The following is a 23,603-nucleotide window of genomic DNA, read 5'->3' on the forward strand; positions in this document are numbered from 1 at the left end:
GAAAAAAGATTTGAGCCAAGACTTGAGGGAGGGAGTTAACTATGTGGACGCCAGGGGGAGCAGACTTCAGGCCAAAGATGCAGCCAACCTGAAGGAACTAAGGCAGGAGCGTCGCCCGCGTGGTCCACAGAGCACAGGGAGGCTGGCGAGGTGGTGAGCAGGACCTTGACTTGTCGCCCGCGTGGTTCACAGAGCACAGGGAGGCTGGCGAGGTGGTGAGCAGGACCTTGACTCAGAGACCTTGACTCAGAGATATGGGAAGCCACTAAAGGGCTACATCTGAATTGTGTTTTAAAAGGCCCACTCTGAGGATCACTTGAGCCCAGGAGATCCAGGCTGCAGTAATTGCACCACTGCACTCTAGCCTGGATAACAGAGTGAGACCCTGTCTCAAAAAAAGGCCCACTCTGGCTGTCACATGGAAGAGACTGTAGGAGGCGAGAGGGGGCAACATGGCACTGAGTCTTGACTGTCTGGAAGTGAGGCAGGTGGAAGAGAGCAACCAGGCCTGGTCCTCAGGATGCTTCACGGTGAGAAGCTGGGGACAGGAGGAATCAACAGCGAGATTAAAGAGTTAGTGATTAGAGGCAGGAGGAAAACAGAGCATCCTGGAAGCCATGTCAAGAGCATGTATAAAAGGAGAGTTACCCAACTATGTCAAATAAAATGAGGGCAAAGAATTGACCCTTGGAATTAGCATAGATTAGGTCATTCGGAACCCCAATAAGTAGTTTGGTGGAAGCAGGGACAGGCACCGTGATGGCCTACTCAGAGTGGGTTTCAGAGAGAACGGGAGTTACTGTTAGAGGCAGTAGACAGCTTGTGGAGTTTTGCTGTGAAAGGGAGTAGAGAAACGAGGTTATGATAGCTGGATGGTTGTAGTGGGTGAAGAAAAGTTTCACTTTTTTTTTTTCTTTTTTTTTTTTTTTTTTGAGACGGAGTCTCGCTCTGTCGCCCAGGCTGGAGTGCAGTGGCGCGATCTCGGCTCACTGCAAGCTCCGCCTCCCGGGTTCACGCCATTCTCCTGCCTCAGCCTCCCAAGTAGCTGGGACTACAGGCGCCCGCCACCTCGCCCGGCTAATTTTTTGTATTTTTAGTAGAGACGGGGTTTCACCGTGGTCTCGATCTCCTGACCTTGTGATCCGCCCACCTCGGCCTCCCAAAGTGCTGGGATTACAGGCGTGAGCCACCGCGCCCGGCCACACTTTTTTTTTTTCTTGTGGTGGGAGAAGTTGCTGCTTGTTTACGTGATAACAGGAATAATCTCCTGGAAAGGGTAAAACTTGCCGATGTAGAAAGGGAAGAGAATTGCTGCAGTAATGTCTGTGTCAGTAAGAGAGGGTAGGCCACAATGTGCAGTGCGGGGAATGGCTTTAGCTGGGTAGGACTGCGGACAGTTCCTCTGCAGGAACAGGTGGGAGGCTGTCCTGGGTGGGTGCATGTAGTGGTAAGAATCTGTGGAAGTTACCTTTTCAGTGCTTCAGGCTAAAAGTAGGGTTAGTGAAGTAGGAAGTATAATCATCAAGTCAGAGTGAGGGTGGAGGAGGAGGAGTTTGGTGGTTTAAAAAAAAGATGTAAAATTATCACATGGGAGCATAGGAAAATGAATGGACAGGGTTGAAATGTTAGGATTCCTAGACGACATCAAGGGCCCAACTTGAGGGCCATGGGCATGACTGTTCGGGGTGATTGTGATGTTTCTCCAGCCACATTGAGCTTAGGAGTGCTGGTGAAGAGGAGGCAGAGAATTGGATTTAACCAGGGTTGTAGTTTATAAAAGGAGTGAGGGACAAGGTTGCTGAGATTGGCCATGGGCTTTAGGTTAAGGAGGAGGAGAGGGTATGGACAGTGGGAGGGAGAGTGATGTGGTGGTACAGATGGGTTGGAGGTGCAGGTGGGGTCAGCATCATATAGTTGTGGTACTAGAGGCAAGAGGGGTAGTAGGTGATTCAAAGCTGTGAGGCTCTAGGGAGAGTGACCTGGAAGTGGCACTGAGGGCAAGAAGGGCGTATATATTCCATCTCCACACCAGGTGATGATGCCACGGCTGTGGGAGAGATGAGGGTCCCCCCTTGTCAGAGCTTGGGGGTAGTAATGTCCTCACAGGATATTCAGGCTTTCATTAAAGCAGTAAGGTGAAAGGAATGTTCAGAGAAGGGATTCAGGAATGGCAGATCTTGTCAACCCAGCTCTGTAAATTACAGAAGGCACAGTAGAAGGGTTTTGTTTGTTGGGGAGTAGAAGGGCTGGGCAGTCTTAAGGGGCTTGGAGTGCCAGCAGTGAGGCATCCTGGCTGGTTTTAGGAGCTGAAATTCGGTAGTTAAAGGGCATTGGGAAGGTAGTCCCACTCACCTGTTGCTGTGAGGAAACCGCAAATGTCAGGGGTGGGAGGGCATCTTGAGGGTATCCCCTTGACTCTTGCTGGAGGCAGGAGCTCTGGAAATGGTCCTGTTGGTCCTTGTTGATGGAAGACGGGAGGCCTGGCGAGATGGAGTCTTAGACTCAGTGCCTGGGGAGAGGTAAGTGCTTGGAGCCAGCTCTTGAGTTTTGAACAGCCTGAAGCCCTGAGTTGTTGGTCTGAGTATAGGGCTTCCTTGGACGCTGTACTGGAGGGCCGGCAGCCGGGAGCGGCAACGCCCCAGTCTCCTGGTGAGGGGTGACTTCTTTGACCCCTTCTTGGGGAGGAGGGAATTTGTGTTTCAAAATGTCTTGATTCTAATCTTGGAATAAATTAATATTTTTGCTGAGTACAGAATTTTAGGATGAAAATAAACTTTCACACAATTTTGAAGATATTGCTCCATTGTACGTGAAGTCTGGTGTAATCTCAATACTTGGTTTTTTATCTGAACTATGTTTTCTCTGGAAATTTTAGAATCCCGTCTGAGTCCCTTGTGGGTGGGGCTGTTTTCCCCCATTCACTAAATTCTTTTTTTTTTTTTTGAGACGGAGTCTCGCTCTGTCGCCCAGGCTGGAGTGCAGTGGCCGGATCTCAGCTCATTGCAAGCTCCGCCTCCCGGGTTCTCGCCATTCTCCTGCCTCAGCCTCCCAAGTAGCTGGGACTACAGGCGCCGCCACCTCGCCCGGCTAGTTTTTTGTATTTTTTTTTTTAGTGGAGACGGGGTTTCACCATGTTAGCCAGGATGGTCTCGATCTCCTGACCTCGTGATCCGCCCGTCTCGGCCTCCCAAAGTGCTGGGATTACAGGCTTGAGCCACCACGCCCGGCCCCATTCACTAAATTCTAATTGGCATTGATTTGGAGATCAGTTCTAGATAATTACGGCTTTTCATCAAGTTTTTCCTTTTCTTTTTCCGGAGCTACTGTTTTGGATTGCCTGGGTTGTTCTATTTCTATTTTTTTCCCTTTTTTTCTGTTTTAGTGCAAAAAGACATTGTTCTAGATAAGTTTCTTTTTTTTTCCTGCTCATTAAATCATTTGGCAATCATAATTTTAATCATGAGAGCTCTTTTGTTGACCTTTTTTTAAAATGGACCGTTTTTGTGGATGTACACTTGACCCTCCAACAACCCGAGTTTGAACTGTGTGGTTCCACTTACAAGCAGATTTCTTTCAACCAAACGTGGATGGAAAATACAGTATCTGTGGATGTGAAACCTGAATGTAGTCAGTGCTAACTGTGGGACTTGAATATTGCATATTTTGGTAGACGCAGGGGTCCTGGAACCGGTCCCCCATGTATACCGAGGGTTGAGTGTAACAGCTACATGGATACTTCTGAAGATTCTAATTAGAAATTTTGAAAGTTCTGTAAACTGTTCCTTTTCTCCAGGGCTGCTTGTATAGTTTGTTCATTTTTATTTTTGTCTCTTGAACTGCTCCTGTTTTTCTTGTCTGATTTGTGGCTGGCTTCTAGGCTGCCTAGCGTGGGCATCCTTATCCGTTGTGTATGTAACTCTCGTTTCTCATTGACTTCCCCGCAAGAGGGACGTTGTTCCTGGCCGTTTACTGTAGAGTGCGCAGGCTGGAGTCTTAAATTTTATGCCAGATGTTTAATGCTTTCTTCTGGGCCATTGTTACTGCCGTCACTTCGTTCTCCACAGGCATTTTCTGTGCTTTGATTGCAGGCAAGTGCTTCCCTCCCCCTTGCCAGGTGTTCGCTGTCGTGTGTGCGAGCATGGCTGTTGTCTCTGGGGTGGGGCAGAAGGGTGGGCGCTCCTGCCACACTTCATGCCGGGCTTTCAGTCCCCCTCTGCTGCCGTCCCCGGCTCCCTCCTGCCCTCCTCCTGCCTGTAGTCACGGAACATTTTTGTGGTTCTTCCCGGCTCCCTCCTGCCTCCTCCTGCCTGTAGCCACGGAACATTTTTGTGGTTCTTCCTGGCTCCCTCCTGCCCTCCTGCCTGTAGCCACGGAACATTTTTGTGGTTCTTCCTGGCAGATTTGTTTCCTTCTCTGCTTCCGGGCCCCTCCGTTCTTGGATTGCGGCTTTCTTTCCCCCTGCACACCCCGTCTTTCTTTCCCCTGCACACCCCATCTGCTTTTCGGATTCCAGAATCTGGGGTAAGCATGGGTGAGGACTGGTAGTTCTTACCCAGATTGCCTCACTTTTATAGCTTTCCTTGCTGTCATTTTATTGGACACTTGGAAGTTGCTCTTTCCTGTTTAACTTGAAACTTGTGACTTAGTTTGAAAAGTTGTTTTGAGCTAATAAAAATAGAGGATATCTGTAGTTTTGACGAAGTAGCTTTTTTAGAGGGATGGTGGTGAATGTGGAGTGCTCTGCTCTCAACTGACCCTGTCATTCTAAAGTTCTGGTGGTCATACTGCATGCTTTTCTCAGGGTGGGGCTTTAAAATATGGAATGGACCTAAACGTCCTAACTTGTTGTTTATTTATTTCCTGTCACCATCTTGCTCCCCCACCTCTTTTCCTTTCTGTCCTTGCTACCCCTTGACTTTGTAACTATGCATAGTCTTTCCACCTATGCCTTTCCTTTCCTGTACTCAATGAAGTTTTCCTGTACCTACCCACGAGTGCACCTTTGGCTTAAGCTAGTGACTTTGTATGTACTACAGCTCCAGTAAAGAGATGGAGAAACTGGGAAGTAAATTGTAGTTAGGGTTGGAGTGTTGCCTCAGGCATGAAGGGTTGGGATTTGAGAAATATGGAAGGGCTTTTAAAAAAAAATTCATCCTGGCCAAATTTGAGTCTGGCTTTTGGTATCAGTATGTCATGTAATGAATTTGTTGCATTTAGAGGCTTTTTCCTGAAGTTCCATTCCCACTCCTCCTCTTTCTGTGGTGAGCTGCTCTAGACCCAAGAGTTTTTGGAGTAGGGTGGGAGGAAAATTGCCTGTAAGAAAAATATTTTCATCCACACAGAAAACAGCAGAGGCAGAAAGAAAGATAAGGACAAGAACCAGGACTAGGGATAAAAGTAAAAACAATTGAAACCTTTATTAATTCAGAGATTTGGCTATTTTGGCAAATATGCCAATATCCTTTAAGTCTGCAGATTTTAGAAAGCTGTATTATGTAGCCTGGTTTCAAGGATACTTATTCTGGAAATAAAAAAACCACTTTTTGCTGCTTGAGAGAAAGAGCAGCTGTATGACGTTCTCTTTGATTTTGGTAGACTGTATATCACTGGACCCAAAAGGTTGATTCAGTCCCCTGAATACCGTGCAGTGTTAGCAGTTGTACTTTTCTGGCTAGACTCAAATGTTTCTTTTTGTTGCTTCCATTTTTTCTTTTTAAGAGGTGAAACGCATAACTGATTAATAGATATTTTGTAGATTTACCCAAGGTAACTAACATTTTATCATTCTTCTGTTTCCTAATAAAAAAGTTCTATCTCTAGGAAAAAGAGCTATGTGGAAAGTCAGCGTTTGTCAAATGCTCTCAGCAAACAGTCAGCTTCCCAAATGGAGACAGCAGGACCAGATGAGGAGCCAGCCGGAGCTACAGAATCCTTGCAGGACCAAGATCTCTTCAACAGGGCTTCACCACTGGAACAAGCACAAGGTACTGAACTATTGGAAATTATTTCTTAATGCATATGTTTTTATTTCCTTTTTCATTTCCCCAGCTTTGGAATTTTTTTTTTTTTTTTTTAAGGAAGAGTCTCACTCCTGTGGCCCAGGCTGGAGTGCAGTGGTGTGATCACAACTCACTGCAGCCTCAACTTCCTGGGCTGCTCAACCTATCTTCCCACCTCAGCCTCCTTAGTAGCTGAATCTACAGGCACACACCACCATGCTGGGCTAACTTTTTGTGTTTTTAGTAGAGACAGGGTTTCGCCATGTTGCCCAGGCTGGGCTCGAACTCCTGGGCTCAAGAGATCTGCTGTGCCTTGGGCTGCCAAAATGCTGGGATTATGGGCACGAACCACTGTGCCTGGCCTTTTTTTTTTTTCCTTTTCCTTAATTTTGAGATGGATTCTAGCTGTGTTGCCCAGGTTGGTCATGAACTCCTGGGCTCAAGCAATACTCTCACCTCAGCCTCTCGAGTAGCTGGAACTGGATGCATGCATCGTCACTCCTGGCTTGGATGTATTCATTTTGTACTATCATACTGTAAACTGAAAGTGCTTTGGTTTGCATTGTACCTGGTAATATCATGTTTACAGTACTTTTATAGGAAAAGGTCTCCTTTTAACCTTGTTGACTGATTTAAGCTGAAATTCTCTTTGCCTTGGAAACCATGCTGTCGGATGGCCACAGCATACTTTATATTCAAGACAAGCCTATTTTTAGTGCATCTTCCACTTTTCTTCCACTATTTAATTTATATTCTTATTGAGAGTCAATTTTGTTTCTAAGCTTATTTTTTAAAATAAAACTGGTGAATTATAAGTTCTAAAATAAATTATTGTTTCTAAGAAAACTAGGTTGAATGTATTGGAAATACTCAAGGGTAAGGCATTTGAAAAATTACCCTTGGGCCAGGCACGATGGCTTACGCCTGTAACCTCAGCACTTTGTGAGGCCGAGGTGGGCAGATCACCTGAGGTCAGAAGTTCAAGACTAGCCTGGCCAACATGGCGAAACCCTGTCTCTCCTAAAAATACAAAAATTAGCCAGGCATAGTGGTGGCTATCTGTAATCCCAGCTACTTGGGAGGCTGAGGCAGGAGAGTTGCGTGAACCCGGGAGGCGGAGGTTGCAGTGAGCCGAGGTTGTGCCACTGTACTCCAGCCTGGGTGACAGTGTGAGATTCTGTCTCAAAAAGAAAAATTGCTCTCAAATTAGATGTGGAGAAGAAACTACAAAAATATGGGGGTTCAGGCACAGTGGCTCACGCCTGTAATTCTAGCACTTTGGGAGATCGAGGTGGGTGAATGGCTTGAGCCCAGGAGTTCAAGATCAGCCTGGGCAACAAGGTGAAACTCTGTCTCTACAAAAAATACAAAAATTAGCAGGGCATAGTGCTGTGCGCCTTAAGTCCCAGCTACTTGGGAGGCTGAGTTGGGATTGCTTAAGCCCAGGCCGTCAAGGTGATCATGCCATTGCACTCTAGCCTGGGAGACAGGCCCAGACCCTGTCTCAAAAATAAATAAATAAATAAAAATATAGGGAAAGTTGTTTTAAAAAATTATAGGTTTCTGCTGTCTGATTGCTCTTAAGTACTCTGCATTCACTTTCTTTCGTCAAAGAAATCAAAACTGGAAATTGAAAAGTTCATTTTATGTACTTACATAGCAGTGGTATTCTGTAACTCCAAACTAGTTCAGTACTCAAAAGGACTTGCCTGATTGTATGTTGTAAGATTGATGAATGAGTGCACATTATATGTTAGAAAAATTTTAAGGGAGGTTTGTGTTTCTCTTGATGAAAAATGTTATATATGTGAAAGAAAAGGGGGATATTATAACTCAAATAAGCAATAAAAGAAAAAAATAGATGAATTGGACTTCAGAATTGAAAACTTTTGTGCTTCAAAAGACACCATCAAGAAAGGGAAAAGACTGGGCCAGGCGCAGTGGCTCACGTCTGGAATCCTAGCACTTTGGGAGGCCGAGGCGGGTGGATCACCTGAGGTCGGGAGATTGAGACCAGCCTGACCAACGTGGAGAAACCCCGTCTCTACTAAAAATACAAAATTAGTTGGGCGTGGCGGCACATGCGTGTAATCCCAGCTACGTGGGAGGCTGAGGCAGGAGAACCGCTTGAACATGGTAGGCGGAGGTTGCGGTGAGCTGAGATCGCGCCATTGCACTCCAGCCTGGGTGATAAGAGCGAAACTCCGTCTCAAAAAAAAAGAAGTTGTACAAATGACCAGTAAACACATGAAAATATATGCAGTATCATTAGACATCCAGGAAATGCAATTCAGAACCACAATGAGGCTGGACACAATGGTTCATGCCTGTAATCCCAGCACTTTGGGAGACTGAGGTGAGTGGATCATTTGAGGTCAGGAGTTCGAGACCAGCTTGGCCAATATGGTGAAACTCCACCTCTACTAAAACTACAAAAATTAGCTGGGTGTAGTGGTGCACGCTTGTAGTCCCAGCTACTCGGGTGATTTTTCTGAGGCAGAAAAATCACTTGAACCCGGGAGGCGGAGGTTGCAGTGAGCCGAGATTGCGCCACTGCGTTCCAGCCTGGATGACAGAGAGAGACTGTCTCAAGAAAAAAAAAAAAAAAAAAAAAAGTCCGGGCATGGTGGCTCACGCCTGTAATCTCAGCACTTTGGGAGGCTGAGGCGGGTGGATCACAAGGTCAGGAGATCGAGACCATCCTGGCTAACATGGTGAAACCCTGTCTCTGCCGAAAATACAAAAAATTAGCCAGGCGTGGTGGCGGGCGCCTGTAGTCCCAGCTGCTTAGGAGGTTGAGGCAGGAGAATAGCGTGAACCCAGGAGGCGGAGCTTGCAGTGAGCTGAGATTGCGCCACTGCACTCCAGCCCGGGTGACAGAGTGAGACTCCATCTCAAAAAAAAAAAAAAAAGAAAGAAACAAACAGTAAAAACAAAACCACAGTGAGCTGCTGCTTCACACTTTATAGGCTAGGCTAACTATAATTTTTTAAAAAATGGAAAATAACGTGTTTGCGAGGATGTGGAGAAATTGAAATCCTCCTACATTATTGGTAGAAATGTAAAGTGGCACAGCCACTGTGGAAAGCAGTTTGACAGTTCCTCAAAACGTTAACTGTTGTGTTACCATGTTACTTGGCATTTGCACTCTTAGGTATATACCCAAGAGAAAGGAAACCGTATGTCCACACAAAAACTTGTGGGGTTTTTTTGAGACAGAGTCTTGGTCTGTCCCCCAGGCTGAAGTGCGTGGTGTGATCTCGGCTCAGTGCAACCTTCGCCTCTTGAGATCTAGTGATTCTCCTGCCTCAGCCTCCCGAGTAGCTGGGATTGCAAGCGTGCACCACTACACCCAGCTACTTTTTGTAGTTTTAGTAGAGGCGGGATTTCACCATATTGGCCAGGATGGTCTCAAACTCCTGACCTCAAGTAATCCACCTGCCTCAGCCTCCCAAAGTGCCGGGATTACAGGCATGAGCCCCTGTGTCCGACCTCACACAAAACCTTGTATGTGAATATTCATAGCACCATCACAACAGCCAAAAAGTGGAAGCAATTCAGATGTTAATAAACTGATGAATGGACAAAGAAACTGTAGTATGGCCACATGAGTGGAGTATCACTCATCCACAAAAAGGAGCAAAGTACTGATACGTGCTTTAATACAGGTGAGCCCTGAAAACATGCCAAGTGAAAGAAGAAAGACACGAAGGCCACAAAGTGTATGACTCTGTTTATCCATAGGGAAATCTATAGATACAGAGTAGCAAATAACAGAAAGTAAATTCCTGCTTGTCAGAGGCTGGCAGGTAGCGGGAATGGGGAGTGACAGCTAATGCGTATAGTGTTTCATTTTGGAATAATGGAAATCGTGGTGATGGCTGCACAACCTAGTGAACATACTAAAGCCCCTGAATTGTATGCTTTAAAAGAATGAATTAATGATATGTGAATTGTATGTATCAATTTAAAAAACCTCCCATGTGCTTATCCGTTGGTATAGGATTTTGTCATACTTGCATCATCTCTCCTTTTTACCACTTTTTTCTGATATTTCATTTTATTTTTTTATTTTTTGTTTTTATTTTTTGAGACAGAGTCTCGCTCTGTCGCCCAGGCTGGAGTGCAGTGGCCGGATCTCAGCCCATTGCAAGCTCCGCCTCCTGGGTTTACGCCATTCCCCTGCCTCAGCCTCCCGAGTAGCTGGGACTACAGGCGCCTGCCACCTTGCCCGGCTAGTTTTTGTTTTGTATTTTTTAGTAGAGACGGGGTTTCACCGTGTTAGCCATGATGGTCTCGATCTCCTGACCTCGTGATCCGCCCGTCTCAGCCTCCCAAAGTGCTCGGATTACAGGCTTGAGCCACCGTGCCCAACCTTTTTCTGATATTTTAAAATTTCTGTTGCCATTTGTGCATATTTCAGTATGCATCTCCTGAAGGGTGGATATTTTCTTATATAACCACAGTGCTATTAACACAGCTAATGAACTTAGTGCTTCTTTTTTTATCATCTGATAGAGTTGTTCGCATTGATTTGTGTGAATGGGGATCTGAGAGAGGTTTTGTTATGCTGCGCACCTTTGTTGCGTCTCATGTGTCAGTGCCTTGTTGAAATAATCTAGATCAGTCACAGTGCAGTTTGTCCCACTATTTGGGTTTGTCCCTTTGCTTAGTCATAAGGTGCCATTTCTCTTATTTCTCTCTGCACATCTCCTTCAAAGCAAACGTTAGCTGTAAAGTCTTGATTAGATACATATTCAAATTCTTTGGTACAGTTTTTTTTATGAATCTCCACCCTAACATTTAAAAACATTCAACCAACCTGTGATGGACTCATATACATCATTTAAAAGTGCTTCTATTCTATTTCAAGAGAAAAATATTTCTTGTTATTTTTCGGTATCGTTGCGTATTTAGCTGATAAAATAACTTGGTCTCTCAGTTTGTTTTTGTTTTCTCATACAGACTCACCTACTGATTTTCATTTACAGTCATGGATGAATGATAAGGAACCCAAGGTAACTTTTTATGTATTTGTTATTGTTTTCCGGAGTATTATAGGGGAGTGAAAGTTCATATTTCACATATATAAGTGTTAATATGAGTTAGACGTCATCTACTTTTTTCTAGTAGAACTCTAACTTACCCAGCTTCAGTAAAAATGGGAGTTTCTCTCAAGTAATGAGAAGGTTCAGGGGTAGTGCTGGTGCCTGGGACTGTATTCTTGGGCTTGGTGATGTCGGAGCTGAGTCCATCTGTTTGCTCTGCTTCACTCTGTACTGGCCTCATCTAGAATGTTAGCTCCATGAGGGCAAGCATTTCTTTGTGTGTGTGTGTGTGTGTGTGCGCGTGCGCGTGCATGCGCGCGCGCGTGTGTGTGTTTCATTTATCCTGAGTGCCTGAGTGCCTCGAATGGTTCTTGGCCCTTAGTTGTCACTTAATAATTTGTCAAATGATACGCAATCTGTCTCATTTGTTGGCAACACAAGCCTATACTCTTAACACTTGTGATCAGAAAAGAGGAAAAAGACAGCTCTAACGAGCTCACTTGGCTCATGTGTCCTCCTCTCTGCATATCGCTGTGCCAAGGGGTGGGTTGGGATGAGCCTGGATCTAATGTCCAATTCTGTGCGTGTGCTTGTGCATGAGTGTGTATACATGCACAGATAGAGGAATGCAAGTGACAGCCCTACTGGACCACATGAAGTATAAAGGATGGTCTCTTCAGAAGAGAGATGCTGAGAAGATAAACAGTTTATGCCCAACATTACCACCAAACCTGAATTTCAGGCATGCAGTCATGAATTTATGAGACTTGCTTACAAAATATAAACTAAACACTGTTAAAACTGATAAAAAAGAGGTACACTTTTTGTTTTACTTTTGTAAGAGTTGTAAAGTTTATAGAATGATTGTAAAAGGGTCTAAAGTAAAAGTTATTTCCCTGTGCCAGTGATTGGCAAACCATAGTTTATGGCTTGCATCCAGTCTGCTGGCTGTTTTTGTGAAGTTTTATTGGAATACGGTTGTGCCCGTTTGTGTATGTTTTGTTTATGGCTGTTATTTGTGCTACAATAGCAGAGTTGAGAAGTTGTGACAGAGATTGTACAGCTCATAAAGCCTGAAGTATTTATTATCTGGCCCTTACACAAAATGTTTGTTGGCCCTGCCCTATGTGCTCACCCTGTATGTGACCCCTGGTAAGTTTCAAGTGTGAGAGATGCTTTTTAGAGGAAGTGCAGGTGTAGTGAAGTTGAAATTAATGTTTGAAATTAATACTATAAGGGACAGTAAAACTGGAAAGCAACAGAAGTATAGAAACATGAGATGCTTGATTAAAAAGAGGAAGAAATGAGAATAGGGGAAAATAAATGTGTTAGAAAGCAGACTGAAGGGAGCTGCTACCACGTGTAGGTCTCATCTCACCTGTGGAGCTGTGCCACTTTATCAGAATGGAGACATTTTCCAGGGACCAAGCCTGGCAGAGTACACGGCATTCTCAGTAGCCAACGTGACCAAAAAGACAGGGACGTTTTACATATTGTTCTTTCCCATATAGGTTTTTTCCCCAATTTTTGTATTATAAAAACTTTCGAAGCACAGAGCTTACACTGCACAGCTGTTAACATTTGCCATATTCTAAGTGATCATCTATTTTAAATAACAGTTGATTATAGTAGTCTTTGATGCCCCTGGTGCTTAAATATTTGTGAGAATAGCTCAGCACTGTCCTCTCTAAATGTAAAACTGGATTAAGATTCCATGTTTCTGTCTTAAAAATTGGTGTGCATTTTGCAATATAATTCCTATGCTGGTGTTATTTACATATATGTATGTAGTATATATGACATATAATCACGTTATATTACATATAATTACATTTTCATTCTGGGCCTTGGGTATGCTTATTAAATGGCTGTGTGCCCTTTAGGGTTACCTGTTCCCTGGTTGTGGAGCAGAGAAATTGATTATTCCAATGTAATGGTGCAGAGAGTTCCTTAGATACAGGCTGCCGGGTCTAGCTTTGTTATCTTCACTTTCTTGGAAGCCTTGTGTTGCTGAAGTTCAGTTATGTATTTGTATACTTACTATATTACGAGCCTCTCTGAGCATGTGCACAGTTTGAGAGAAGCCTTAAGTTTTAAGGATGCTCTATTGGGTAGGTCAGGTGAGGGAGGTGGCATGGGGGAAAGGAAAGTTATTAATACATGTACAATTGCTAGCCCTTTATTGCCTAAGCTGTGATTTACAGATAGTGAACACATTAGAAGTTGAGAACGTACTTGGTCCTTTTTGTAGCCTTGTACTGTGCTCTTCAGAGCCTTGAATGTGCTTGTCTTACTTACCATTTTGTTTCTTACAGATTGTTGTGCTCGATGCCGGAAAACATTTTGAAGACAAGACTCTAAACAGTGACCTAAGCCACACTAGCTTATTAGAAGATGAGAAACTTGTGTTGCCGACAAGCTTGGAAGATTCCTCTGGTACACTGCGAGTACCGTGTGTTTCCCTGCTCTTCACCACTCCACTTTCTTCTGCTTTGTTGCAGTAGTTATGATGCCAACTGTTTGGGTTTTTTGTCCTTACCTTTTCTTCCTACCTGCTGGCACTCAAATGGCCACTTCTATTAAGTGATGGAATTCAAGAATTTATTTCTATATATCTATCCTGATATGATTATACTCATCCTCAGTTTAACATTGTTAGGGTATAAAGGAGTCACCTGGAGGTGCCATTTGGTATATAGCACTGTGTTTAGAAATTAGGGGAACCATGAAATTTTTTTTTTTTTTTTTTTTTTTTTGAGATGGGATCTCGCTCTGTCACCCGGGCTGGAGTACAGTGGTGTGATCTTCGCTCATCACAACCTCCGCCTCCCGGGTTCAAGTGATTCTCCTGCCTCAACCTCCTGAGTAGCTGGGATTACAGGTGCCCACCACCATGTCTGGATAATTTTTGTATTTTTAGTAGAGACAGGATTTCACCATGTTAGCCAGGCTGGTCTGGAACTCCTGACTTAAAGTGATCTGCCTGCGTTGGCCTCCCAAAGTGCTGGAATTATAGGTGTGAGCCACCGCGCCCGGTCAGAACCATGAAATATTTGGCCTCTGCTCTCAGACACCTTAGGTGCAGAGAAGAGATGCAGAGCCAATTGTCAGATTGGGTTGCATAAACCCAACAGGCCCCAAGTGTGCCTGGGAATTATAGGGGGTGAGAAATTAACTCTGATTGAGGCAGGTACTGAAGCTTTCTAGAAAAAGGATGGAGCTTGTGCCAGGCCTTAGATATGGGAGGAGGAGGACATGTCAGGAAGCAGGAACAGCATCAGCAAAGGCCCTGCTGTAAGCACGCAGGTTGTGTTTTGGGGAACAGCCAGGGGTTTTGTGTGGCAAGTTTACAGCACCTGTAGGAGGCCACATTGGTAAATAAGCCCAGAAAAGTGTGAAATGGGGCCACATTATGCATGGCTTTGAAAGCCAGGCTGACGAGCTGAGTCAGCATCACGTCCATGGAGAGCAGGTTTTGCCACCAAAGGAGTTTTCAGACGTTTTTGGATTTTGGAATAGTGGATAAATAATTACTGACCTGAATGTATCCACTCTTTGAGTGCTTTAGTGTGCTAGATTCTTGTAGACAGAATTGCTGAGACATAGGTAATAAGTGTTGTTGAGACTCTTAATGATTGCAAAATTGACCTCTGAAATGACATTGCCGACTTAGAAGACCAGGACTGATTGAGAGTTCATGTTTTATTTGGTGCTTGCTGAGCTGGGTGTTACAGCATTGAAAACCCCTGCAGTGGCCTTTCGCCTTCCCTCTCTCCTCCCTCTTTCCTCCCTTTTTTCCTTTTACTTCTCCTGTGATAGGCTCATCTATACTTTTTTGATAGAGGTAACCATTTGCCACACCATTTTCTGAAAAGTCTCCTCTCTTCTCATTGATTTGTGATGCCACATTTATTGTATCCTAACTTTGGATAACATGCCAGGGTCTGTTTCTGTCCTGTCTTCTCAAAGAGGTTCAATATTTATCTTGTATTAAAATGTTCATAATGATTTATAATTGACTAAAGTTACAATAGTTTTCTCATGTCAAAAAAACCCACCAAAATCTTAGTCCATTGACTCATTTATGTCTTATCAGCCTTTTTAATTACAAATTATTGCTTAGTCACCACTTTAAGCATATTCTATTTTTTCTCGATTTTATCAATAGATGATGATATTGATGATGAAATGTTTTATGATGATCATTTGGAGGCTTATTTTGAACAACTGGCAATTCCAGGAATGATATATGAAGACCTAGAAGGACCAGAACCTCCAGAAAAAGGTTTTAAGTTACCCACAAATGATCTTAGTCAGGTGTGTTCCAGTCTTTTTGATTTTTCAGAAATTTGACATTAGAAAATTACTATTGGTCTCCTTGGATGTTCACATGAAATGTAAGCCTTTGGTTTTCTTTGGACTCTCTGTTTCCCAGGTATGAATTGATGAGATATGCTTACCTTTCTTCCTTCTTGGTACCTTTCCCTCACTTACAGAAAATTAAAGGAGTAACACAGTGGACAGCTACACCATCTTCCTCCAGTTAACCAGTTGCTAAAGTTTGCCACTTTTGTGTTTTCTTTCTCTCTCGATAAATACTTTCTTCTCTGAATCATTTGAAAGTAAGTCACAGAGAGTATGACATTTCACTGGAATACTTCAGCATTTATCTTTTGTAGATAAGGACATTTTCCTGCATAACCACAATTCTGTTACCTAACTTTGATATAATAATTTAAATTACTGTACAGTCCATATTCACATTTACCCAGTTGTTCCCAGAATGTCCATTATTCTTACAATTTTTTGTCTACAATTTAATCAAAGATTAACCTTGGCTTTGGTTATCCTGTCTCTTTATTCTCTTTTAATTTGGAGTAGTTCTTTCATGACGTGATCTATTTTGTAAAATCTAGGCCCTTTGTTTTGTAGAGTGAACCATAATCTAGTCAGGAGGGAAAAATAACCATAATCTGTTTTCCCTCCCAACTAGATTAGATTAAACATTTTGGCAAGAATACAGATTAAACAGTTTCTCATGAGTGGATTCATGGTAAACCAGGCAGTGCTGTGTACGTCTCATTGCCCGACACCAGGAGACGTTTCTCTCTCCCACAATTGGCGATAACTGTTTTTGATAATTTTGGCTAAGGTGATGTCAGCTCTATGTCTCCTTGTGAAGGTAGCTTTTCCTGTTTGTTATTAATAAGTCATCTGTGGGATGAGATATCAGCCCTTTGATCATCCTATTCCCCGACAACCCTTCACTAGCTGGCTTCAGTGTCCTTGCTGACTCGTAGAAATACTGATTGCTCTCGTGGTGACAATGGCAATTTTTCTAATTCCTTCTACATTTATTTTCTGGCATCCTTCAGTAAAGCCACATTTTCTCCCTCAAAATATTTCATTTTAATTTAAAAGATTAATACAGCTAAGATATTTTTTCAACAGGCAAATGAAAATGGTAGCTTAAACTGCAAGTTTCAATCAGAAAATAACAGCTCTCTGATTTCCCTTGACTCACACTCTTCTGAAACAACTCGCAAAGAGTCTGAGGAAAGCCAAGTTTTTTGTCTACCTGGGACTAGTAAGTATAGAAATATGATTCTTTTGTTCTTAAGTTCTAGTTTTGAATTTACCTTTTTTTTTTTAACTTTTTTTTTTTTTAATTATACTTTAAGTTCAAGGGTACATGTGTATAACGTGCAGGTTTGTTACATATATATACATGTGCCATGTTGGTGTGCTGCACCCATCAACTCGTCATTTACATTAGGTATATCTCCTAATGCTATCCCCCACCCAAGACAGGCCCCGGTGTTTGATGTTCCCCTTCCTGTGTCCAAGTGTTCTCATTGTTCAGTTCCCATCTATGAGTGAGAACATGCGGTGTTTGGTTTTTTGTCCCTGTGATAGTTTGCTGAGAATGATGGTTTCCAGCTTCATCCATGTTTCTACAAAGTACATGAACTCATCCTTTTTTATGGCTGCATAGTTTTCCATGGTGTATGTGTGCCACGTTTTCTTAATCCAGTCTATCATTGATGGACATTTGGGTTGGTTCCAAGTCTTTGCTATTGTGAATAGTGCCACAGTAAACATATGTGTGTATGTGTCTTTATAGCAGCATGATTTATAATCCTTTGGGTATATACCCGGTAATGGGATCACTGGGTCAAATGGTATTTCTAGTTCTAGATCCTTGAGGAATCACCACACTGTCTTCCACAATAGTTGAACCAGTTTATAGTCCCACCAACAGTGTAAAAGTGTTCCTGTTTCTTCACATCCTCTCCTGCACCTGTTGTTTCCTGACTTTTTAATGATCGCCATTCTAACTGGTGTGAGATGGTATCTCATTGTGGTTTTGATTTGCATTTCTCTAATGGCCCGTGATGATGAGCATTTTTTCACGTGTCTGTTGGCTGCATAAATGTCTTCTTTTGAGACGTGTCTGTTCATATCCTTCACACACTTTTTGATGGGGTTGTTTTTTTCTTGTAAATTTGTTTGAGTTCTTTGCAGATTCTGGATATTAGTCCTTTGTCAGATGAGTAGATTGCAAAAATTTTTTCCCATTCTGTAGGTTTTCTGTTCACTCTGATGGTAGTTTCTTTTGCTGCGCAGAAGCTCTTTAGTTTAATTAGATCCCATTTGTGAATTTTGACTTTTGTTGCCATTGCTTTTGGTGTTTTAGACATGAAGTCCTTGCCCATGCCTATGTCCTGATTAGTATTGCCTAGGTTTTTTTCTAGGGCTTTTATGATTTTAGGTCTAACATTGAAGTCTTTATTCCATCTTGAATTAATTTTTGTGTAAGGTGTAAGGAAGGGATCCAGTTTCAGTTTTCTACATATGGCTAGCTAGTTTTCCTAGCACCATTTATTAAATAGGGAATCCTTTTTTCAGGGGTCTTTTGTCAGGTTTGTCAAAGATCAGATGACTGTACATGTGTGGTGTTATTTCTGAGGGCTCTGTTCTGTTCCATTGGTCTATATCTCTGTTTTGGTACCAGTACCATGCTGTTTTGGTTACTGTAGCCTTGTGGTATAGTTTGAAGTCAGGTAGCGTGATGCCTCCAACTTTGTTCTTTTGGCTTAGGATTGTCTTGGCAATGCGGGCTCTTTTTTGGTTCCATATGAACTTTAAAGTAGTTTTTTCCATTCTGTGAAGAAAGTCATTGGTAGCTTGATGGGGATGGCATTGAATCTATAAATTACCTTGGGCAGTATGGCCATTTTCACGATATTGATTCTTCCTATCCATGAGCATGGAATGTTCTTCCATTTGTTTGTGTCCTCTTTTATTTTGTGGAGCAGTGGCTTATAGTTTTCCTTGAAGAGGTCCTTCATATCCCTTGTAAGTTGGATTCCTAGGTATTTTATTCTCTTTGAAGCAGTTGTGAATGGGAGTTCACTCATGATTTGGCTCTCTGTCTGTTATTGGTGTATAGAAATGCTTGTGATTTTTGCACATTAATTTTGTATCCTGAGACTTTGCTGAAGTTGCTTATCAACTTAAGGAGATTTTGGGCTGAGACTATGGGGTTTTCTAAACATACAATCATGTCACCTGCAAACAGGGACAATTTGACTTCCTCTTTTCCTAATCGAATACCCTTTCTTTCTTTCTCTTGCCTGATTGCCCTGGCCAGAACTTCCAACACTATGTTGAATAGGAGTGGTGAGAGAGGGCATCCGTGTCTTGTGCCAGTTTTCAAAGGGAATGCTTCCTGTTTTTGCCCATTCAGTACGATATTGGCTGTGGGTTTGTCATAAATAGCTCTTACTGTTTTGAGATACGTCCCATCAATACCGAATTTATTGAGAGTTTTTAGCATGAAGGGCTGTTGAATTTTTTGTCGAAGGCCTTTTCTGTATCTATTGAGATAATCATGTGGTTTTTGTCTTTGGTTCTGTTTATATGCTGGATTACATTTCTTGATTTGCGTATGTTGAACCAGCCTTGCATCCCAGGGATGAAGTCCACTTGATCATGGTGGATAAGCTTTTTGATGTGCCGCTGGATTCAGTTTGCCAGTATTTTATTGAGGATTTTTGCATTGATGTTCATCAGGGATATTGATCTAAAATTCTCTTTTTTTGCTGTCTCTCTGCCAGGCTTTGGTATCAGGATGATGTTGGCCTCATAAAATGAGTTAGGGAGAATTCCCTGTTTTTCTATGGATTGGAATAGTTTCAGAGGGAATGGTACCAGTTCTTCCTTATACCTCTGGTAGAATTCGACTGTGAATCCTTCTGGTCCTGGACTGTTTTTGGTTGGTAGGCTATTCATTATTGCCTCAATTTTAGAGCCTGTTATTGGTCTATTCAGGGATTCAACTTCTTCCTGGTTTAGTCTTGGGAGAGTGTATGTGTCCAGGAATTTATCCATTTCTTCTAGATTTTCTAGTTTATTTGTGTAGAGGTGTTTATAGTGTTCTCTGATGGTAGTTTGTATCTCTGTGGGTTCGATGGTGATATCCCCTTTATCATTTTTTATTGCATCTATTTGATTATTCTCTCTTTTCTTCCTTATTAGTCTTGCCAGCGGTGTATCAATTTTGTTGATCTTTTCAAAAAACCAGCTCCTGGATTCATTGATTTTTTTTGAAGGGTTTTTTGCGTCTCTATCTCCTTCAGTTCTGCTCTGAACTTAGTTATTTCTTGCCTTCTGCTAGCTTTTGAATGTGTTTGCTCTTGCTTTTCTAGTTCTTTTAATTGTGATATTAGGGTGTCATTTTTAGATCTTTCCTGCTTTCTCTTGTGGGCATTTAGTGCTATAAATTTCCCTCTACACACTGCTTTAAATGTGTTCCCAGAGATTCTGGTATGTTGTGTCCTTGTTCTCATTGGTTTCAAAGAACATCTTTATTTCTGCCTTCATTTCGTCATGTACCCAGTAGTCATTCAGGAGCAGGTTGTTCAGTTTCCATGTAGTTGAGCGGTTTTGAGTGAGTTTCTTATTCCCGAGTTCTAGTTTGATTGCATTGTGGTCTGAGAGACAGTTTGTTATAATTTCTGTTCGTTTACATTTGCTGAGGAGTGCTTTACTTCCAACTATGTGGTCGATTTTGGAATAAGTGCGATGTGGTGCTGAGAAGAATGTATATTCTGTTGATTTGGGGTGGAGAGTTCTGTAGATGTCTGTTGGGTCTGCTTGTTGCAGAGCTGAGTTCAGGTCCTGGATATCCTTGTTAACCTTCTGTCTTGTTGATCTGTCTAATGTTGACAGTGGGGTTTTAAAGTCTCCCATTATTATTGTGTGGGAGTCTAAGTCTCTTTGTAGGTCTCTAAGGACTTGCTTTATGAATCTGGGTGCTCCTGTATTGGGTGCATATATATTTAGGATAGTTAGCTCTTCTTGTTGAATTAATCCCTTTACCATTATGTAATGGCCTTCTTTGTCTCTTTTGATCTTTGTTGGTTTAAAGTCTATTTTATCAGAGACTAGGATTGCAACTCCTGCTTTTTTTGTTTTCCATTTGCTTGGTAGATCTTCCTCCATCCCTTTATTTTGAGCCTGTTTGTGTCTCTGCATGTGAGATGGGTCTCCGGAATACAGCAAACTGATGGGTCTTGACTCTATCCAATTTGCCAGTCTGTGTCTTTTAATTGGAGCATTTAGCCCATTTACATTTAAGGTTAATATTGTTATGTGTGTATTTGATCCTGTCATTTTGATGTTAGCTGGTTATTTTGCTCATTAGTTGATGCAGTTTCTTCCTAGCATCGATGGTCTTTACACTTTGGCATGTTTTTGGTTGACTGGTACTGGTTGTTCCTTTCTTTTTTTTTTTTTTTTTTTTGAGACGGAGTCTTGCTCTGTAGCCCAGGCTGGAGTGCAGTGGCCGGATCTCAGCTCACTGCAAGCTCCGCCTCCCGGGTTCACGCCATTCTCCGGCCTCAGCCTCCCGAGTAGCTGGGACTACAGGCGCCCGCCACCTCGCCCGGCTAGTTTTTTGTATTTTTAGTAGAGACGGGATTTCACCGTGTTATCCAGGATGGTCTCGATCTCCCGACCTCGTGATCCACCCGTCTCGGCCTCCCAAAGTGCTGGGATTACAGGCTTGAGCCACCGCGCCCGGCCTGGTTGTTCCTTTCTATGTTTAGTGCTTCCTTCAGGAGCTCTTGTAAGGCAGGCCTGGCGGTGACAAAATGTCAGCATTTGCTTGTCTGAAAAGGATTTTATTTCTCATTCACTTATGAAGCTTAGTGGCTGGATATGAAATTCTGGGTTGAAAATTCTTTTCTTTTTTTTTTTTTTTTTTTTTTTTTGAGACGGAGTCTTGCTCTGTCGCCCAGGCTGGAGCACAGTGACCAGATCTCGGCTCACTGCAAGCTCCGCCTACTGGGTTCCCGCCATTCTCCTGCCTCAGCCTCCCGAGTAGCTGGGACTACAGGTGCCCGCCACCTCGCCCAGCTAGTTTTTTGTATTTTTTAGTAGAGACGGGGTTTCACCGTGTTAGCCAGGATGGTCTCGATCTCCTGACCTCGTGATCCACCCGTCTCGGCCTCCCAAAGTGCTGGGATTACAGGCTTGAGCCACCGCGCCCGGCCGAAAATTCTTTTCTTTAAGAATGTTGAATATTGGCCCCCATTCTCTTCTGGCTTGTAGAGTTTCTACTGGGAGATCCACTGTTAGTCTGATGGGCCTCCCTTTGTGGGTAGCCCAACCTTTCTCTCTGGCTGCCCTTAACATTTTTTCCTTCGTTCCAACCTTGGTGAATCTGACAATTATGTGTCTTGGAGTTGCTCTTCTCGAGGAGTATCTTTTTGGCGTTCTCTGTATTTCCTGCATTTGAATGTTGGCCTGCCTTGCTAGGTTGGGGAAGTTCTCCTGGATAATATCCTGAAGAGTGCTTTCCAACTTGGTTCCATTCTTCCCGTCACTTTCAGGTACACCAATCAGACGTAGATTTGGTCTTTTCACATAGTCCCATATTTCTTGGAGACTTTGTTCGTTTCTTTTTACTCTTTTTTCTCTAAACTTCTCTTCTTGCTCGTTTCATTCATTTGATCTTCACTCACCAATACTCTTTCTTCCACTTGATCGAATCGGCTACTGAAGCTTGTGCGTGCGTCACGTAGTTCTTGTGCCATGGTTTTCAGCTCCGTCAGGTCATTTAAGGACTTCTCTACACTTGTTATTCTAGTTAGCCATTCGTCTAATCTTTTTTCAAGGTTTTTAGCTTCTTTGCGATGGGTTTGAACTTCCTCCTTTAGCTTGGAGAATTTTGATCGTCTGAAGCCTTCTTGTCTCAACTCGTCAAAGTCATTCTCCATCTAGCATTGTTCCACTGCTGGCAAGGAGCTGCGTTCCTTTGGAGGGGAGAAAGGCGCTCTGATTTTTAGAATTTACAGCTTTTCTGCTCTGTTTTTTCCCCATCTTTGTGGTTTTATCTACCTCTGGTCTTTGATGATGGTGACGTACTGATGGGGTTTTGGTGTGGATGTCCTTTCTGTTTGTTAGTTTTCCTTCTGACAGTCAGGACCCTCAGCTGAAGGTCTGTTGGAGTTTGCTGGAGGTCCACTCCAGACCCTGTTTGCCGGGTATCCGCAGCGGAGGCTGCAGAACCGTGAATATTGCTGAACAGCAAAAGTTGCTGGAAGCTTCTCTGGAAGCTTCGTCTCAGAGGGAGACCCGTCCCTCTGAGGTGTCAGTCTGCCCCTACTCAGGGGGTGCCTCCCAGTTAGGCTGCTTGGGGGTCAGGGACCCACTTGAGGAGGCAGTCTGTCTGTTCTCAGTTCTCAAAGTCCGTGCTGGGAGAACCACTACTCTCTTCAAAGCTGTCAGACAGGAACATTTAAGTCTACAGAGGTTTCTGCTACCTTTTGTTCGGCTGTGTCCTCTTCCCAGAGGTAGATTCTACAGAGACAGGCAGGTCTCCTTGAGCTGCAGTGGGCTCCACCCAGTTTGAGCTTCCCGGCCACTTTGTTTACCTACTCAAGCCTCAGCAATGGCGGGCCTCCCCTCCCTGAGCCTCAGTGCCGCCTTGCAGTTCGATCTCAGACTGCTGTGCTAGCAATGAACAAGGCTCGGTGGGCGTGGGACCCTCTGAGCCAGGCGTGGGATATAATCTCCTGATGTGCCATTTGCTAAGACCCTTGGAAAAGCGCAGTATTAGGGTGGGAATGACCTGATTTTCTAGGTGCCGTCTGTCACAGCTTCCTTTGTCTCGGAAAGGGAATTCCCTGACCCCTTGAGCTTCCCGGGTGAGGCGATGCCTCGCCCTGCTTCAGCTCACACTCGGTGGGCTGTACCCACTGTCCTGCACCCACTGTCTGACAAGCCTCAGTGAGATGAACCTGGTACCTCAGTTGGAGATGCAGAAATCACCCGTCTTCTGCGTTGCTCACGCTGGGAGCTGTAGCCTGGAGCTGCTCCTATTCAGCCATCTGGAAAAAAAAAATTTCTCTGGTATGATTTAGCATATATTAACTCTTGTAGTCCCTCAGGTCTTTAGACAGTCTAAAACTTTTCAAAAGAGCTTTTAATAATAGCTAAGTAAATTAGTGTTAGTAGAAATACTGTGGTATATATTTCTTGGATTGAA

The 23,603-nt window shown here is 43.3% G+C and overlaps 1 protein-coding gene across 11 annotated transcripts in view; it reads left to right on the forward strand.

The window, feature by feature from the left end:
- Positions 1–23,603, forward strand: part of LOC105478933 (centrosomal protein 192) — a 144,056-nt gene that overhangs the window by 10,057 nt on the left and 110,396 nt on the right. For 9 of the 11 annotated variants that reach the window (XR_011617172.1, XR_011617173.1, XM_011736671.3 and 6 more), the window contains exons 5-9: positions 5,809–5,984; positions 10,965–11,017; positions 13,363–13,483; positions 15,216–15,364; positions 16,499–16,634. Coding sequence is in view for 9 of the 11 variants with exons in the window: in XM_011736671.3 (XP_011734973.2) it covers positions 5,809–5,984; positions 10,965–11,017; positions 13,363–13,483; positions 15,216–15,364; positions 16,499–16,634 (635 nt within the window). In the remaining 2 variants the exon portion in view is untranslated. Of the gene's footprint in view, positions 1–5,808; positions 5,985–10,962; positions 11,018–13,362; positions 13,484–15,215; positions 15,365–16,498; positions 16,635–23,603 lie in introns of those variants that run through there. The other 2 variants (XM_024791954.2, XM_071085729.1) reach the window with 2 other exon arrangements.

The sequence above is a fragment of the Macaca nemestrina genome, chromosome 19 (assembly GCF_043159975.1).
Source record: "Macaca nemestrina isolate mMacNem1 chromosome 19, mMacNem.hap1, whole genome shotgun sequence".
In the NCBI taxonomy this organism is placed as follows: domain Eukaryota; kingdom Metazoa; phylum Chordata; class Mammalia; order Primates; family Cercopithecidae; genus Macaca; species Macaca nemestrina.